The sequence below is a fragment of the Drosophila arizonae genome, chromosome 3 (assembly GCF_054131065.1).
Source record: "Drosophila arizonae isolate 15081-1271.41 chromosome 3, UAZ_ARI_1.0, whole genome shotgun sequence".
NCBI classification, from domain to species: Eukaryota; Metazoa; Arthropoda; class Insecta; order Diptera; family Drosophilidae; genus Drosophila; species Drosophila arizonae.
This window is the reverse complement of record NC_142923.1, coordinates 5,120,707-5,140,695: the sequence shown is the minus strand read 5'-3', so window position 1 is coordinate 5,140,695 and position 19,989 is coordinate 5,120,707. Positions and strand designations below refer to the sequence as shown.

The window sequence follows — 19,989 nt, the reverse complement described above, 5'->3', positions numbered from 1 at the left end:
TAGATTCAATATCTATATGTATTAAATATATGAAATCTTAAGCAGAATATTTAGCTATATCTAACATAGATGACTAACTATTGCTATATGAGTTAAGGTACAATTTTACTACCTGAACATATATTAAATACTTAATATACTATAGTAAAATACCATACCACCATAAACTAAAGTCCACAAAATATATTCCCTTTGATTTAAAACATTGTCGAATTTGTTGTTTGTTCTTCTGTTTTATTCATTCTTTTCACATTACAAACTATTTTTAAACATTTTCGCTTGCGCTTATACAAAAACCCAGTGAAACTTAATATTTGAAAATCAATTAGCCCGATAACCAAAAAACGTTGAGGAAGTGTTCATATTTAGTTTTCTTTACGTTTTCCATTGACCATTTTCCACTTTCCACTTTCCACTGTTTGTTCTCTGTGTTTAGTGTTTTGGGGTTTTGTAATTTTTCGTAAATTTACAACACGCACAAGTTTTTATTTTGTATTTTCGTTTTTGCTTATAATTAATGGAGAATATTTTGAGTGAGCTGCCCGATTCCAATTGGAATGAGTAGTTCGTCTTAGAGTTCTTAGAGTCTAGTGGGCAAATGAGTGTTGCGTATTTACAAGAACATTTGATTTGGCTAGTTTCGTTTAAAGCTGCCGCTTGCTGTTATCGTTAACAAATATCAAATATGAAATTTATATCAATCAAAGTGCCAAGCTGCTTTGCTTTTCGTTCTGGACGGCTATTGCAGAAATATGATAAAGCTGGCCCAAACTCTGGCCCAAAACAACAACAAAAATGGAAAGTGGCTTTGCGTGTGCCGCAGCTGTTCCACTTGACCTGAATCGAACGCCTTTGTATGCAAATTAGCTGCCTGTGAGCCGATCTCGTGCAGCTGTCACGCCGAAGAGTTGAGCTGCGAGTGCGAGAGAAAGAGAGAGGGAGAGAGAGAGAGCTGGATAGGGAGAGGGACGAGGCGTTATGAGTCATATGGTCTTGTTTGTTTCATTGTCTCTTTCTTTGGCTCTGTCTTGTTGGCTTGCATGCATGCATTTTGCGGTTTGCTGCACACCTTTCGTTCGTGTTGCTTTGCCATTTTTGGCCTGTTTTTGTTTGCCGCAAATTGTTGGGTGTGAGCGGCTGTGCGGCCTTTGTGAGTCAAGCTTTAGCCAAAAATTAGCATAAGCAAATGATTATTATCTCTGCGCACAGGCCACATATGTGGAGGGAAGCTAACGCTTGGCACTCTCTGAACATAACAATCAGCTGGAGTTTCGTGTGCTCAGCAGAGGCTTAAAGCGGCTTAAGATATTTTTCACAACATTTAATTGATACATTTTATTTCAGGCATGAGCTGCCAGAGTCCTTAAAGAGCAGTAAATCATGTGGGCGCCTTAGAAATGTTGTTGGAAATTATACAACTTGTTTTTTAGGCTTAGCGAGTGAGGTCTAGATATTTAACGTATTTTTGTGGGAGAGAATTATATAAAAAAAATAAGTAAACTAAATAAATAAATTAAAAAAATTAAATTAAAAATTTACAGCAGAATTAGAGCATATATTGCATGTTTAAAAAAAATATTAAAATTAATTTTAGCATAAAATTATTATTAGAATAAAAAAAAAAAATTTTTTTTTAAATTTTAAAAATTTAACAGTTAGTATTTTAAACTATAGTTCAATGTTGGATTTTTTAAATTTGACTTAATTTTTCTTTTGAAATTTAAAAATTCATATTTTAAGTTCAAAAATAAATAAGGATAATAAGAAATAAAAAATTTATAATTATAGATTGAAAATGTTCTATTAAAATATAGTAATTGCCAATTATATTTTATTAAAAAATCAGCATATATACATTTTAAAATTCAATTTTAAATTGTGCTCTTAAAACCATCAGATAATGATGAAATTTAGTAATTAACTGTAATATTTGGAAAAAGAAATATTTATACAATTAATTTTATTTTATTAATAAAATTTTAATTGGTTTTTCAATTTAAATGTTATGGAAAAGGAAAGACGGAAATTTAAAAATATAATATATATTCTTGGAATTTAGTTACTGATTTAAATTATTTACACATATTTGTCTAACCATTTATGAGACCTCACTCTGCTAAGCCTTTGGCTATTGCATACAGCAGTTACTTGTGCAGCTTGACATTACTTAGTTCACTTTATTTGATTTGATTTATTTAATTTACTATTTATTTTAGTTGCTCTAATTTGAGTTCTGTTTTAGTTTTGTTTGCTTGAACAATTTCTGTTTATATTTACAGCTAGAGTTTTTGTGATCTGCTTGGGTTTTCATCAGCTCATCTCGAACAGCATTGGAATTTCCTAAATGGGCTCGCTTTACAATATCTTAAGTCGAGAACTTATCCATGACTAGTTGACTATGATATTTGGGTGCTGGCTTAGACTATTAGTTATAATTTATATTAAAGTTGCTTTTAGAAGATTTCAAATATGTTTAAGTCGAAGTGAGGTGCATTTTATACAATTGAAATATGATAAAATTTGATATGCTCTAAATGCAGTTCAATCTTAGGAAAGGGAGGGATAACACAATATATATAAATATTTATAATTGAGTTGAGTTAAAATCATAGTCAAATCGATTAGAATTTTAATTAAAAAAATATATTTTACAGAGTTTTTGCTGATATTCCCCTTCTCTAATTCAACATCAACTGATGGACTAATCTTTACACTAAATGAAAATTATATTTTCATTATTATTATTTATGTAGATTTTTAATTTAATTTAACATTTCATTTCAGTTATTTTTCATATTTTTTTCGTGTTTTTTTTTCTGACTTACATTTAACACTTAATATTTACAAAATGTTTAAGTTTTACTTAAATGCTTAGGTTGAGTAGTTTTTACGTCTCGTGTAAATAGTTTTTAGTTACAAGAGAAGTGTTTGAGTATTTCATGTGTTTTCATATTATTTTTCTAATTTTGAAAGATTTTCGATTAGTTTTTTGTTTTTTTGTTTATTCCATACACATTGATTGAATGAAAGTTTTCTTTTTTATATTTAGCGCAATTTACGCAGTTTTTTTCTATGAAATTTGGCATAGGATATGTTTAATTTTTGCTTATTTTTTTTTCTTTAATTTTTTTCCACTTGACTTTTGTTGGCTTGCGCATGATATCAAGTTGTTGCACTTAAGCAAGATGGAAGTGGCCAGCTATGCGAGTGTCTACTGTGCCTAGTTAACTTCCTGCACACTCGGGTGGCCAGCTCCAAGATCCAACGACGCCGAAGAGCAGCAGCACCGCTGGCAGCAGCGAGATGAGATGCGAGGGGTGTCTCGAGGCAGCGGCACCTGCAAAAAACAAATACCGTTAGACTTCTAGATGCACTGAATATCTCTGTCTGCCTCTTCTCTCCCGTTTTACCAATTGTACTCGACTTGGCTGCCACGGTCTCGCGTGACTCGAGGGCCGGTGCTCGCTGCTGGCGATCGCTCTCGACGCTCTCCTCGTTGCTCTGCCAGTAGAGCGAGCTGATCTTGGCCACGCACTGCAGTGGGAATCAAATTATCGAATTAGACAAGATCTATCCAATTATTATCCATTGACCTACCTTAAGCTTCATATCGCCATTCTTGAAGTGAAATGCACGCACTCGAAACTCCAAGCCCAGGCGCGCCATCTCCAGGCCATCTCGATTCATCACAATCTTGTCGTACTGCTTCAGATGCTGCTTCTGCGCCGGCTCCCCATTGATTAGCCAGCTCAGGTGGCAAACGGGCTTCGACGGTGCCGAGGTGCAATTGACGCGCACAATGTCGCCGATTTGGTAGCGCGGCTGCCCTCCCGATATCTTTGGCCCATGATTCGGGGTTACTGAAAGAGACAGAGAGAGAGAAAGAGAGGGTGTGAGTGAACAAGTTTGCTTAACTTTTTCCAACAAGAGGTCAGGCAATGGCATAATATATATATTGTAATTGAATTAAGGACAAATGCTGGAAATGGAGGCGAGTGGGAGTCACACACGCTTGCATAATTAAGTCAGGGCCTGAGTGGCTCCTCACATCGAAGAGCCATCAACTAGGACATCAAAAAGCCTTTAACTGTAATTACATACATTTGTAAGTATGCCGCATGCTTTGCCATTGTCATTGTACAGTGGGGCAAATTCAGGCATGGCAGTCGAAAAAGCGTTGAAGTGTGAAATGAGTGGAACATAAGAGATATGGAATAAAATAATTTATTGATGAGCTGAGCGAGTCACCGCGAATCATTTTGTAAAAGTTTTATATAGAAGAGAATATAGATTGATATATAATAGAAAAACACACAGACATGAGAAGAGAGTATTTGAAGAGTCTGTAATATTTTGCATTTTTATTTACGTATATGACGCAAAGATGAGTGGAGCGATACGAAAAGCTGGAATATTGTTAGAGAGAAAGGAATATAGAATAGAAGTGAGAAGAAAATATCTGAAGAGTCGAACATAGTAACAGTGTTAGTCTGTAAAACGTTTACGAATGGAGAAGTGCACAACTGAAATTTTAGCAAAATGTGTTTCATTTACGAATATGACAAAAAGAGAACCAAAAAACTCGAATGATCGGTATGCAAAGTGCTTGACCACAGTGAACAGAAGATGAGCGTAATAAAAAGGCAACAGCAAAAGTTCTTTCATTTACGAATATCACACAAAATGGAAATGAAAATACTTCAAGGAATAAGAATTATGATTAAGGCCGAAACATAAAGAGCATAGCTATAGTAATATAATTAGTACGCTAAAAGCAAAGCAAAGTTTTTCTCCAATTCGATTGGGGGCGTAATGCTGACCTACTTACTCTATGGAACTTTTTCAAGTTAACCCTGTCTATAGGAAATGCTCTATAATTAGTTTGTTTTATATTCTCTTATGTTATTTGCCCCATTGTGGTGGCGTGGCACGTGTGCGCTTAGCTCAGGTTCTTTTAGTAGCAATGTTTGCTCGTGATTGAGAGTGAAACAGAGAGAAAGATATTTCTACAAAACAAAACCGAATGAGAGTGAGAGAGGGAGAGGGAGTGTGTGCGGAGGTAAGTGAGAGTATGTGCTCTAAGCGCAGTTATTTAATTTTAATGAGCCAGGGAAATTGAAATATTTTGTTGCCCTGCACTAGCCGCTGCCGGGGCAGCTGGGCAGGAGTACTTCAATAGAGTTGGCCAGCTGGCCAGTTGGCCGGTTGGCAGTTGGCAGTTGGCGAGTTCCTTTTGCGCATTTTGCTTTATTGCTTTACATGCAGCTTCGCCTATTTGGTTCACTTTGGTGCCCCTTGCGTGGCCATAATGAAAGCCATGTGGATGCTGGGCAGGGGCGAATGGGGAATAAGGATTGGGGCATACTTAAGATTTATGTTGAGATTTGTGCCAGTAAAATACAAAACATGGCGCACAGACCTACACAGAGAGTATGGGAGTGTGTGTGAGTGTGTGTGGGAGAGAAGGAGAGAGAGAGTGTGTGTGTTAGCGGAAGACAGAGAAGAGTCCATTTTATATACGCATACGAAATGCTTATTCAAAGTTTATTTTAGCGTGTATGTGGAGGCGTGTTTTTTTCCTGTTGTTGTTAAGCCAGCTGGCTATGGCTACGGCTACAGCTATGGCTATGGCTATGGCTGTGGCTGTGGCTGCGACTCTGACTATGGCCATGGCAAGGACTAACGCCCACAACCACTCGGCCACACTCGCGCGCTCATTGCTTAGCGCTTTTGGGCATATACGGGCGCAAGACCAAAAAAAAAAAAAAAAAAAAACAAGCAAGCAAATGTGTTGAAGAAGACCTGACTGACTATGAAATACCCTGCTTTAGACATAGTTGCATATATTGTATGTCAGTATATGTTAGTATAAGATGATTCCTTTGAAACAGCAAAGAATCATTTAACAAATAAGACTTGAGAATTTGAGACAAGTGTGAGACTAGATCCTAGTGATTTAATAGAGAGTGCTCGACCTGGAAATGGCCTGTTTTTGTGAAAAATGTTGTTTATATGCCAGTATTTGTCTGTATAAGTAGATGATCCCTGATATATTGATTTTTACTTGAAGGAATCTACCAAAGAAGTTTAATAAGCCTATAGGTAGAGCTCCCTATATATAATAATTAAAATGAGAGCGCATGACCGGAATCCTTGAAATCTGATATATATGCATATGTATGCATATTTTTAGGGCTGTCGAAAATATAGCAAAATATCAATATTTCGATTTTATACAAAAAATATATTTATATTGGAATATATATTCTTTTTTTTTTTTTTTTTTGCCTAAATATCGACAATCCTATCTATTTTACTATATGTTTGGATAAAAAAAATGAAAATTAGTGAAAACTAAACGATTCTACAAAACTTTTTGGGCGATTATAGCTCTTAAGACTTACAAGATATAATAAAAATGTAAAAATTTATTATCGATTTTAATCGATTGCATGGCATTGAAATTGTAAAAAGCTGCAACTTAACTAAGCCACTGAATCCCCATGCTCCAATAAGACTCAACTTAGAGGTAGTCAGACTATCGAGCAGAGCTAAATCAGACTGAATTTTATTAGATTGGATAGATACATATATGTCACTATCTGAAATAAGCTTGATATGAGCTGAGCTACAAGAACTCTAAATCTAGACATTTGCACTACAAATTAGTGGTAGATTAGTGCTAGATCTAGATAAAATTATGCCAGTTAGATCATGATTAAGGATATATATAAATAGCCCACATTTCGCACGTTTTCCGTACATATTTAGTTAGCAAGCGTGCTACCCGTCTTAGCCTTTTGGACTTGGTGGTTGCGGGTATAAAAAGGCACAAAAATGGAAAGAAAGGAATCAAGTCAAGTGTGGCGCCCCCGGGCGTCCAGTTAACGCCCACTGTGAGGCAGCGGAGACGCAGTCAAGTGTTTGTATGCATTATAAATATACCATGCCAAGACCAAAGAGAACCACCCACACACACAGTCATAGAGAGAGACAGATTGAGAGAGTGAGTGGGAGAGAGAGAGAGCGAGGGAGAGGGAGCGAAAGATTGTGCAATAAAAAGTGGCGTAGAATTTCGTGTTTCATTTTAGTCAGCCTCTCACAAATTTCATAACATTTGCAACTGCTCGTGTGTGTGTGTGTGTGTGTGAGTGTATGTATGTGTGTGTAAGCTCTTCCATAAAATAAAATTAATTTTTAATGGTTTTCAAAAAAAATTAATTTTCTTTAGAAGCTGGAGTTGGGGGCGGAAAGTGGGTGTGGGCATGGGCGTGGGCGTGGGCGTGGAGTTTTTGTTGTGGCTTCGCTGGCTCGCATGACAGGAACTTTAACAGCAGCAGGAAAAGGAACAGGAACAGGGACAGAAACCGAACCTGAACCTGAACCCGTATCCAGACATAGGTTTTAGGTGTTGCAGAGGATACGTATGTGCTTAGTCGCATGCTCGTCCTAGCCGTGGCTACATTTGTAGTTGGGCTTCGTTGCTTATTTGTAATTTATAAAGTGAAGTTTACTCTACTTGCTCGTTCTTTTTTTAGTCAGAATTTCAATTTAGTGCAGCTCTCTCTGTGTGCGTGTGTGTGTGTGTGTGTGTGGGTGGTAAGTCGGCCTGCTGGGCCATACGTATGGGGATAATATGAAGCTTTATAAAATATGACCAGACACACATATGAAAATGGCACTCGGTATAAATGCGTGCATATTTAAATGGATGGCAATTGCATTTGGCTTGTAAATTGCATTTCTGTTTGACTTGCATTTCCATGAGATTCGTATTTATATAAAAAAAAAAAAAAAAAAAAAAAATGGTAGAACGCAAAAATTTCTTCAAAATTGAATTGAAATAAAATTGGTTTCAATGTAGACCAAAAACACACACGAACACACTCACAATACAATGTTTAACAGTTATTTGGCCATTTTGATTCAGCTCTAATCGCATATAAATTTCCTGCAAAGCAATGCGTATTGATTACAGAAGAAACAGTTTGCAAGACTTTGATTTCTCCCAAACAATTTAAGTCTATTATTCTTGCTGGCCCATACAGTAAAAAGCAATCAATAACTAACTAAATAACAATTTGCGGTGCATGTGCAAGAAGACGTTTCTTTGAAAAAAGTACAATTTAACACATTTAGTTTTCAATAAATTGCCTTTATAAATATCAATGAGTGAGCTTTCCCTTTTCTGTTTGCTATTTAGATTTTATTTATTTATTTTTTGTTTTAATTTAATTTGATAGTTTGTTTTTTTCATAAATTATTATTCCAAATAATAATGTTATCGCATATCCATATGTCATGTATGTAAATAAATAACTTAGCAGAAAAGGACTATGTATTAGCCTAAACTCTTCAAACATTGTAAAATACCATTCACAATATCATGTAATTATAACAAAGAGTGAAATAAATTGAAATTGAAAAATTGAAATTGAAATATTTTTTTTTTTTTTTTTTTTTTATGGAATTTGGCATCAACAGTATATAATCAATAATAAATACAGCTATATTGTATATATAAAATAATGAAAAATACAAAATTGAAATAAAATAATATACGAAATAAAAAAAATAAATAAAAAATAAAAGTCAAACATTTAAGTTCATTATATGTTTCATATTCATATAAATTACTTGTATTTCACATAGTTCTCAATTGTTTCGTTTTAAATTCCTAATTTCTACTTATATTTTTTAAATAATATTTTTAAATAGATCATATACATTGCAAATTTTATGTATGTATATTTATTTATTATATAAAATACTGACATGCTGACCAGAGCCTTTATTTTTAATTTAATTTCTTGTTTTTCTCTTTATAATATGTATATTGATATAATTATGTATTTCACACTCTTTGTCTGGCTGCTCAGATCAAAGACCTTTTTCTCACATACACACATATATACACAATTACCTCACACACATTCACCTCTGGGCAGTTGGTCTGATAATTGTTTTCATATTATATGGCTATTTTTTAAGCCAACGCCATATTGTCGCACTTTAGTTTTATTTGTCGCATAAATCTAAAGGCGCCCCGCAGCACACACCACACACACTCACAAAGACACATGGGTGTGTGCGTGGCTAGTGTTTTTGCAATTTATTCTGGTAGAAACTCAGCACGCAATCGCACCAACAACAACAACAACAACATCAACAATATTTTGGACCTGCGGCGTCGGCTGGCACACAGAAGGAGGTGGCAAGCTAAGAGTCGTTGGCAGGAGGCAGGGCGCGGACAAAGCCCTCAGCCAGAGCCAGAGCTAGAGCATGTGGCCAGGACAAGCTGGCTGCAATAAGTCGAGCGCTGGCTGGGGGGCAGGCAGCGAGCATGGAACATGGCTCAAGTAAATTTCGAGCATTTTCCTATGACTAAGCAGTTTGGATTTTTTTGCTTCTCTCCTCTGCTTTTCTTTTGATCGCATTTTGGCTGCTCGTTTGCTACCTTTTGTGCAGCCAAAAAGAAGAGAAGCAGCCAAAAGATGGAAAATCCTGGCGAAAAGGTGAAAAAGCGTCGAAGGCAAGCAGCGAGCATAGCTGCCTACAGGCAGACAAATGCCAGCGACAATAACAGCAGCAACAACAACAACAACGAGAACAACTTGGGAGCATTTTAAGTGGCACCACTGAAACAGGGAAAAGGGCTGGGTGGGGCTGGAGGCGGTGCTCAAGCTGCGCATCTAGTCGGCACAGCTGGGGGTGCCTTTTAATATGCTGCGGTATGTTCTTTCCTTATATTATTTATTTTGTTTCTCTTCCCATTTACCTTTTACTTTCTTCCTTTTTTTTTTTGCCAGGTAAGCGCACTTTGCAGCTGCTGTGAAGCAGGCGATAAGCTGGGCCAACGCTAGGATATTGCGAATTGGGCCACTTGATCTATATGCAAAGCCTGGGAGTGTGCGAGTGTCTGTCTGTGTTTGTGAGTGTGTGTGTGTGTGTGCGTTTTGTGAATTATGCACATGTTGAGCCTTGAACCGCAAATTTCTGGTTGGCTATTAAGTGTTTCCTCAAAAATGTTTCATAAACATTTGCAAGCTATGAAAGTGGAGCCGGCTAAGCAAGCCGGCTGAAATGCAATTGAAATAAAATATTGTTTTAATGTGGCAATAAATTAGGCTTACAGGCTGAAGCCAGTAAACTCGACTCTTCAAACTATCTGCAGTCTGAAATGGTTTGCTTTTAGGCAAGGCATAACAAAATATAAACAAAAAAAGTTTGTAAAACTTTTGCAGAGCGTCTGTTGGAATTTCTCCTCTCCTAGGTAGCCGAATAGTTATGAATAACAAAAATGTATGTAAAAGATTTAGGAATAAAAACATTTGGCAATAACAAGCATTTCAACAAATGTGGCCCAGACTTTGTATTGCTTGTTGCCAGGCATTGTATAGAAGATTTGCCTATGATACCGTTTAGTGAGACAATTGAAAATCTGTTTAATTTATGACTAGATTGCTATGGACACTTATTTATTTTTGAACTATATATAAAGTATGAACGTTTAACAAAAATAAAACAGATATAGAAGTCACAATAGATTGATAAAATAGCAACAATTTGAAATATTTGCAAACGTAGAGCAGCTCAGTTAGAGTTTATTTCCATAAAAAGCAATCGCATCTATCCTTGTATATTGCAAGCTATTTAAATATTAAAGCTTTGTATATAATTAAAGACAAACTATGTAAACGTGTGAAATATAAAACATGAATATATTAATATGATATGATTAAATCAGAGCCTATTCAGGTTATTGATATTTCACTCTCATTGGTGATAGCAAGCAAGTCGCAGTTAAATTTCACTGTGATTGGCTATCATTGGTGTAGTTGTATTAGTGAGACGCTGAGAGCTTTTTGTATTTGCATTAAAAATTCTATCCGAATGAGCTTGCGTAGTAGTCTAGCGTGAGTGCGTTGAGGCTACTCAAAGAGCGAGAAAGAGACAACTATACCTGTTGGCTAAATATAGTCGCGGCTTCTAATGAGTTAGAGCGAGATGACAACACAGGCGCCTTGGTTAATGTGGCATTGATATCATTGGGCGAAAGCGCAAGTAGTAATGAGCAAGCTGAAAAATCATATGATGGAAGACTGCACACAGAAAGATCATTTTTGAGCACAGCTACAATATGACTAAAATAATTGTAGTTGGCTGCACTGTTATTTTTTATTATAAAACAAACTTCATATGACGTTCTCCTTATTCAAATAGAAATAGACTATAAATGCATTTCAATATCTCTCGGTTAACTGCTCCATAAAATTGTCTAGCACTGTGCCTGTTGAATCATTACCAGTTACTTTTGAAATTTACAGTTCATTAGCGAGGCCATCTCTAGGGGAGTTAACGCAATGCAGGGGTAGGGGGACTTGCAGCTATAAATGTCTTGCAGTTTGCTGCGTGGCCACTCAAAGCTCATAAAAATCACATTTAATTTTTTTTTTCCTTTTTTTTTGGTCGTTCGCTCCACATACTGTCTGAAGCGGGGAGGGAGTAGTGGGGGTTGGGAGCTGTAATGGGCACACAGGCTCTTATGCGGGCAATTGCTTTTTATATTGTAAAATCGATAAGCGATCACATTATAAGTATATGGGCTGGCGAGAAGAAACTCAGCAGGCGGCAGTGCCAAAGTGAGTTATATGTATGTTTGTACTTTAAAGTGCACTTAACCATAAATTCACACACACACACACACACATGCTCACACAGATACAAACAGTGCGGGCCGGAGACATAAGGAGACAGTACATATGCAGAGCCTTGCGCCTGGCGTGCTCATTAATTATAAAACAACGCGTTTTACTTTTATTTCTGGGACAGCAGCGCCAAGGACACGGGCAATGGAATAACAGTGACTGTAACTGTAGCTGTAACAGTAACTGGTTACAGTAATGTTTTCTTAACTCAAACATGCCCTCAACGACGCACAGCGCCGCAGCGTATCGTGCATTAAAAATCGTTGCCATATGTAAAGGCAAAGATAACAAGCGAAAGGATGAGGTCCGGCTCTGGGGAAATGCTGCCGACTGAGTGTGCAGCAACATCAGCAGGAACAACAACAACAACAACAAGAGCAAAAACAACTGTCGCGATTCGAAATGCCGTTGCAGACTTTAAGTCGTTTCCGAAGCGCGTTCGTCCAATGCGGCGTATGAGTAATGGATGTTGCAGCAGCGGCAGCAGCAGCAGCAGCAGCAAAGAGCAAAGCCAACAGAGAGCGCATTTTGACCGCAGCAGCTGCAAACGAAGAAGAAGAAGAAGAAGCAGAAGAAGAAGAACAGCAAGCTGAGAGCGCCAGCATAATGTAAATTTCAATTGGTATGAAGCGGCGTGTAAGCAAAAGCGAATCCCTGCTGGACTTTTGGTTTACCACGGAGGCAAATAAATGTCGGAGGGCAAGCGAGAGAGGACGTGAGCGGGAGCTGTCAAAGGACATTGTGATATATTCCAATTGCAATTAGATAGGGGCGCAGCATGCTCCAGTGTATATCCCCAGCAAATCGAAGCAGAGACAATTGTTTAAGGATTTGCTGCAATGCATAGTTAAAATATGATTTAGCAGTCGACTGCGGTGTGGCACAGTGCACTGAAAACGAATATAGTGGCTGGAAGATAAGGCAAAACTGACTCGATCTGTTTACTTGTGGCAATATCACTTTGTGGCAACATAACTTTGCTGTTATGTGGAGAGTAGAGTGGCACAGACGGAAGGTTATTATTATTATTATTAATTGTTTTTTTGTTTTGTTTTTTTTTTTTATAAAATTTTAATTTTTGATTTTATTCCACCGTGTTGCTCGGCCACAAACCAAATTGTCAATAATATCAGAGATAATATTAAGCGAAGGCAATTAGATATTTCGATGTAAGCTTAAATACATTAAAAAAAAAGAATAATAATAAATACATGAAATATATAATAAATAATAAATGCATTTCAAAAATATTATTTTAAATAAAATTAAATACAAACAAATAATATATATATAATATAATAATAATTTAATAAATAATAATAATAATAAAAATAAATAAATAACAGTAATAATTTCTATCACTCACACAGCTTTTGCTAGATTTAGATTTAGATTTACTTTTAATAAAAAAAAAATTTAGAAGAACAGGAGTCTAAAAATGTTAATATATGACAATTTCGGGTACACAATTTACAGCTTTGCGCCAATGTGCTTTAATGGAGCACAGTGGGACCGAAGAGCTTGGGAGCTTTGACTTAGAAGACATATGAATTAATTTATAATTAAATTATTTAAGGTGATTCTCAGAGACATCAAGAAGTAACAAATTTAATCGATTTCGTTCGGAAATTTCATACACTTGCACCACTGTGCTGTTGCCAAGTGGGTCCCCGGAAAACACGAAGTAAACGCACTAAAGCATATTTTATGGCTCACTTGCAGCAGCAGCAGCGGCAGCAGCCGCCGCACATAAGTAACGTGATGTGAGAGATGGGGAGAGGCACTCAAACGACGGGAAGAATGATGATGCTGCTGCTGCTGCTGGAGGTGGTGGATGTTGCTGCTGCCGCTGCCGCTGCTGTGGATGATGAGTTGCCAGCTTTGCCCCTTTTGGTTCGATTTGCCATTGGCCGCCCACCCACGGCTCTTCGGGGACACTGGGGACTGCAGACTGGAGAGACTTTTTTGCTCTTTGTTTTCGTTTTCCTCGTCGTTTTCTTTTTTTGCTCATCGACTCGAATGTCGCCCAATTGGCAGCCCAGGACATTGTTTAATATGCAAAACCATTTCCGCCAACATTCCGATGCGTCGCAGTTGATGGTCTTAGGGGTTTGTTAGGGAGCATGAGGGATTGCCAAAGGCTGCCTAATCAGCATGAAATGTGCTTAAAGTGGGCAGCAGGGCTACAGATAATGATCACCCTGACGAAGATGATGATGATGATGATGATGATGTAGTCTCCCCAAGGCATTTGTGGCTGCTGCACATATTGATAACTGTTTGATTTTTTATGAGTTTATAAATTTGTGATTAGCTACAGGCTATCAGCTGGCGGCGGCTGCTGTGGTTTTTGATTGAGTTGAGCGTGGGCGGCTGCTGCTGCCGCCGTTGCGGTTGCCTGGCGTAAATTCCAATAAAATTCTAAGCCACGCAGCAGCAGCAGCAGCAGCAGCAGCGACGCTCAGCAACGCCCAAGCACTTTGCATATGCATGTAAATGTAATGCCAAGTTTTTCCGAGTGCTCTTTGGCGAGCATCAAGACAAAAGGCAATGGCTGTCGGTCCCACCATGCGCCACCAGCCGACAGATGGCGCTTTTGTCTTAACCCATTTCTGTTTTCGTTTCTTTTTGCTTCATTTTTTTTTTTTTCTTCTTTTACTCAACTAAATCGCACGACATGAAAACATAATTTTACTTCAAATTGCAATGACAGTTGCAGCAGCCACGCCCACACACTTGCAATTGCAAAAGCACCAGGGCATCACACACACACACCCACACACACACCCACACAGACGCACACGTGCACATAGTTGTCCTGCTGGGAAGTCGCATTCACATATATGAAGCTCCCTCCCACCCCTCGCTGCTGCCTTTTGTTATGGCAACTGCGACTGCGAAAAATTCCATTTCAATTGTTTGCTTAGCTTATGCAGTTGTGTTAAGCAAAATAACAAAAAAAAAAAAAAAAAAAAATCAAGAAAAGCAAAGGAGAATAAGTGAATGGAACGCAATGAAAACAAAAAAAGTGCGAAAGCAATGCCTTTAAAGGCAAGTCGCTAACTGAGGCTGTGGCTGAGGCTGAGGCCAAGGCAAGAACTCATGCAGCTCGGCAGAAATTTCATTTTGCTCGCAGGCGACAAGTTGCAAGGTCTCAGCAGTGGCAAAAACAATTAAGATATTGCTTTGACCAGGTTGCCACTCTCCCCTCTCTCTCTCTCTCTTCCTCACTCACTCTTACACTCTCACCTGCTCACAAATATTTGACTTTTGCTCGCATGCCAGAGCATCTCGTCTATATGCCATATGTAAAACCCTTGGAATCTGTTGCCAACTCGGCACTTACAACTGCCTCTGCTGCTTCTTTCCACTTATGACAGCTTTTTGTCCAGATTTCCTGATTTTCCAATTGAAAATGTGAATGCCGGGCATGTTGTTTCTGCTGGAATGTGTGTAACCGGCGTTGTCAACTCTTCGAAGCTTATACGAGCCAGATCAGAACAAGTCAAAAAATTATAAAAAAGCTGAGCTACAATTTACAGACTCTAGGAATCTTCTAGCTCTTGATTGGCATATAGTAGAAAATGGTACTTATAATGGCAGAAAATAGGCAACGATGTGAAGGAGGTTAGCCTGTTGACCAACTTATGAAGGATATATATATATTTTTTTTTATCAGAATTGGGATTTACTTCTGTTTGTTTATTTTCCTGTCTGCCTATGAGACTTTGATATACTAGATATTTGGCATTTTACAGTTAGTTCTGTCATCATTTGCAAGTCACAACACATACCCAAATTGTTTTGCTATTATTGTACATTGCAGTCCATTGAAATAGAACTACATCCTCAATAATATAATTATAATAATTAATATATTTAAAATTATATATTAAAATGAATATATTTAAAAATATATCAACTCTAAAACTAAGCAATATTTAAGAAATCTTTCTAAACAACTTTCAATAATAAACTTGTAAAAAAAAAAAATAAAATAAAATAAAAAAAATAGACATTCCTTTAAAAATAACCATAATTCAAGAAAGCTGAAGCATTATAGAAGTATTTAAAAAGTTCTGCATAAATCTTGAAGTAACATTCAGGCTACACGAGCCTCATATCATGCAGTTGAGTAAGTTCGTAAAAAGATCTATGGAAATGGAAGTTGACTTTAGCTAAAATATAAATTTTGGCAGAGCAGGTGTATATTTTATGAATTTACGAGAAGGGCATATTAGCTCATTTTGGGTTGTTATTTATGGAACATATTAATTTTTTAATTTACTTTATTATTTTAGTCATTTAATTTTATTTTTACTTTTTATATTATTTACTTATTTTTATTAAATTAATTATTTCTGCATATAATATATGATAATATATTATTAATAAAATTTATTTCATAATGGTTTATTATGATGTAAAATGTTTTATACTTTTACAATACATTTTATTTAATTATTTCAAAGGAGATTTTTTTTAAATTCATAGTTTACACTTTGAGTTTTCAGCCCGAGTGGGTAATCTGAAAATTATTTTTATAATTAAAAGCAAGAGCTTTGCTTAGACAGTATCTATTAGTCGTTTATTGACACACTTACATTTTATTAATTTTTGTTTATTTATTTATTTATTTTATGACAATTATGTTGCACATCTCTTGCAGTTGCTTGAACAGCAGCAGCAGGAGTAGCGAGTTCACTTGCAGCTCTTACTCAACAACATTGTTGACTGCTGTGAACCATTAGCTTTTTAATTAAATTTTTGTTGTTTCACATTGATAGATAGAGAGAGAGAGAGAGAGAGTAGGAGAGAGGGAGGGAGTGCAGATATTTTAAAACAGTGTTCAATAGCGATGGCAACTTACCCACAACGGTCATTGTCTCCGACTCGGAGACGGTGTTGAAGGCGGGCGCCTCGCCGGAGACCTCGCAGCGATAGACGCCAGAACTTTGGAGCGTTACGCGTCGTAGCATTACCTGCGTATCCGAGGAGTTGCGCAACTGCAAAGAGAAAGAGACAGAGAGAGAGAGGGAGAGAGTGAGAAATGTTTGTTAAATATATATATATATATTTTTTTTTTTGGCAAATGGAAATTCAAATAAATTACAAAGCCATGACTCGGCAAGGCAGCCCAAAGTGAAGGCAATTAGATTTACAGATTTTCACATTCTCGGCTGTCGCTGAGTGAAAAATTAAGATTGATGATGATTTGTGTAGCTCAAAATAGAAAAACAAGAAGAGAAGAAGAAGAACAAAAAGAAAAATGCAGCAGAGTGGCCAACGAAGTATATTCATTATTAGTCTAAGGTCTAAGAGCCTGTGGGGTGAGGGCTGCGGGCGTCGCGACGCCTCAAATGTAATTTTGGTCAAGACGCAGAGCAATGGAAAAAGCACAAGTCATAAGCGAGAGCCAAAACAAGCAATGAAATGTCTAGAAACAATCGCAACATTCTCCACTTGATGATTACATACGCAAGCAGTGCTGAACGCATGAGAATGTAAGTGGAAAATGGAAGTGAAGGTGGGGATGATGTGAGATGTGAGCGGTGAGCTGAAGTAGTGGATGTTGTAAAAGTCACTCAACATCTTTGCCAGAAACAATTGCAGTCAAGTTCTTTAAGTTGCAGTTTTATTATCACACACACATACACACACGCACACGCGCACACACGTACACATAGTCAAAAGTGCTTGGCAAAGTTTTCATTTCTTTCCATTCTACCCGAAAAACTTGTCGAGCAAATTTTTATGAAAATTCTTGACTCTTCTCCTTGGCCAGCTCTGCTCTGCTTTGTTCTGTTCTGCTCTGTTCTGTTCGGGCTGCTGCTGCTGCTGCTGCAAACAATCACAAAAGTCACGTTCAACATTATTTTTGGTTTGTTGCTTGCTTGAGCTGCTCTCCCTGCTGCTCCGCTCCTCCATTGCCCCGTTACAATGACGGCGAACTGGCTTTTGTTTGTTTCTTTTCTAGTGCTTAAGCCGATTCCGACCCAAAGGCGAGCGAACTGAGCGCCAGATAGAAGCCAACTCTTCCAAGCCAATTCCTATGAGCGCTCCAGTTGTCAGCGCCCGCTACACAAACATGAGTCGAGCAGGAGGCGGCCTGGCCACAATTCAAATTGTCGACGGCCAACGAGCGGCGTGAGCGGGCGAGGGCGGGCTATGAAGCGCCATCGCATTTATTGCATTCCCCTTGATACGTGCGCATTGCCATTTTGTTTATGATGGCTGCCACGAAATGCAATGCGAACAATTTATTGTGATGCTCGCAACCCGTTCGCGCAGTTTAGGACTCTTTTATGCAGGTGGCAGAACTATTTAGGCGCTAATGCGACGTACCTGTTGAGAGGGAACCAGGAGAAACTGCAACAAATCTAGATCCACTTACATTGTAGTTGAGAGCAACTTTAAAGCCGTGCCCGGTCATCAAAGCTGAGCGAGCCGCGTTAATTGGATTGCTAGCTGCACACACACACACACACACACACAAATGTCTCCTCATATACTATTTAAGCTCATTTGAAGTATCAGCAATTATCTTAAGCAAGCCACAAATCGAAGTCGCTTAACTGCCAGCCGAGCCTTTGTGCCAATCACGCAGACGAACATAAATATCTGTGACACATACACACACACACACACTCACACACATACACACACACAAGGACACAACTCTTTCATGTCTAAATGTAGACATTCACGCCTACGCATTACGCACAGGCCAAGCAGCAGGCCGAGCAGCCGGCCAAGGCACGCACAGGCCATAAAAAATAAGTCGCGCTGGCATTGCTCATACGCCGCGTTAGCCATACGTCAATTGCTCACGGCTTTGCTTTGCCTTTTTGCTAACTAAGGCAAATAGAATGGAAGGGTATATTGATTATATGGAACTGTATGTAACAGGCAGAAGGAGGCGTGGCAGAGGTCGTAAAATATAGATGTTCCTGAGCAGGAGAAGGAACTGAGAGAAGCTAAACATGTTTGTCTAAGTGTTCCCTTCAGATTCGTAACATATACAATTCAAATACTAGAAAAAAAAAAGTTTTTTGATAAATAAGTTGATGAAGTAGAACCCATTAGCACAGCCAAAGCTCAGCTCGAGCAGAGCCCAAACAGAGCCTGAGGGCAGCCCAAGTAGACCACAGCGCTGCCCAAACGGAGCCGAAGGTCACCTCAAGCAGAGCCCAAGCAGAGTTCAAGTTGACCCCCAGCAGAGGCCAAGCGTAGCTTAAGGAGAGCCGAAGCAAAGACCAATCGCAGTTCAAACTCAGCGAGGGTATAGCCGAAGCAGAACCAAAGCAGAGCCCAAGCTGAGCCCTGCCAGAGGCCAAGTGCAGCTTAAACAGATCTCAGAGCCCAATAGCAGTCCTAACTCATCCGAAGCAGAGCCCAAGCTGAGCTCAAGCAGAGCTCAAGCAGAGCCCAAGCAGAGCTCAAGCAGAGCTCAAGCAGAGCTCAAGCAGAGCTCAAGCAGAGCTCAAGCAGAGCCCAAGCAGAGCTCAAGCAGAGCTCAAGCAGAGCTCAAGCAGAGCTCAAGCAGAGCTCAAGCAGAGCTCAAGCAGAGCTCAAGCAGAGCTCAAGCAGAGCTCAAGCAGAGCTCAAGCAGAGCTCAGCCTAAACAGAGCCCAAGCAGACACCGATTGCAATCCAAGTGCAGCCCAGGCAGAGCTCAAGCAGAGGCCAAGCGCAGTTGGCACAATGCATTTCTATGCGTATAAAAGAAAAAAAGAGCAATTGAAATATCAGCTCTTCGCAATAGTCAGGGTATTCCCTAGTCGAGCAGTTTTGACTGAATCACGCTTACTTGTTTCAGTTCGCCGATGCATGGGGCATGGGCCGGGAGTGGGGCGGGGCGTGTTGTGCTGTCAACAAAATGCCACACAAAGTAGACGCACTTAAGTGCTTTAGCAAATTATTATTATTATTATTAGAGACGGGCGTTTGAGCACTGAGCATTGAGGATTGGCAGCTTTAAGTGATTTTGGCCTCGGCAACCTTTTCAATCGCAATTGAAATTGAGTGACGTGTACAATGTACGTTGAAGAGCTCAGACCGCAACGTGACCTAAGCTAACCCAGCACACACACACACAGAGCAGAAGGTGCGCGAGTGATAGGGGAGGGAGAGCAGCAAACATTTTTATGGCTAACAAAAAATTACATCAACATTAAATTAAAGTTAAATGGCAAAACTACGTGGCAAAGGCAACTACATTGCAACAAGATGTTGTTGTTATTACTGTAGTTGTTGTTGCTGCTGTTGCTCGGGCAATTAC

The 19,989-nt window shown here is 38.4% G+C and overlaps 1 protein-coding gene across 4 annotated transcripts in view; it reads right to left on the bottom strand.

The window, feature by feature from the left end:
• Positions 1 to 213: 213 nt before the first annotated feature.
• beat-IIIa (beaten path IIIa) overlaps positions 214 to 19,989 on the bottom strand; it is a 56,541-nt gene continuing 36,765 nt past the window's right edge. For all 4 annotated transcript variants that reach the window (XM_089463715.1, XM_018004981.2, XM_089463717.1 and 1 more), the window contains exons 4-7: positions 16,579 to 16,714; positions 3,598 to 3,860; positions 3,411 to 3,534; positions 214 to 3,337 (exon numbers count right to left, since the gene is read on the bottom strand). In XM_089463715.1, the coding sequence (XP_089319841.1) occupies positions 3,225 to 3,337; positions 3,411 to 3,534; positions 3,598 to 3,860; positions 16,579 to 16,714 (636 nt within the window). In that variant the 3' untranslated portion in view covers positions 214 to 3,224. The remainder of the gene's footprint in view (positions 3,338 to 3,410; positions 3,535 to 3,597; positions 3,861 to 16,578; positions 16,715 to 19,989) is intronic.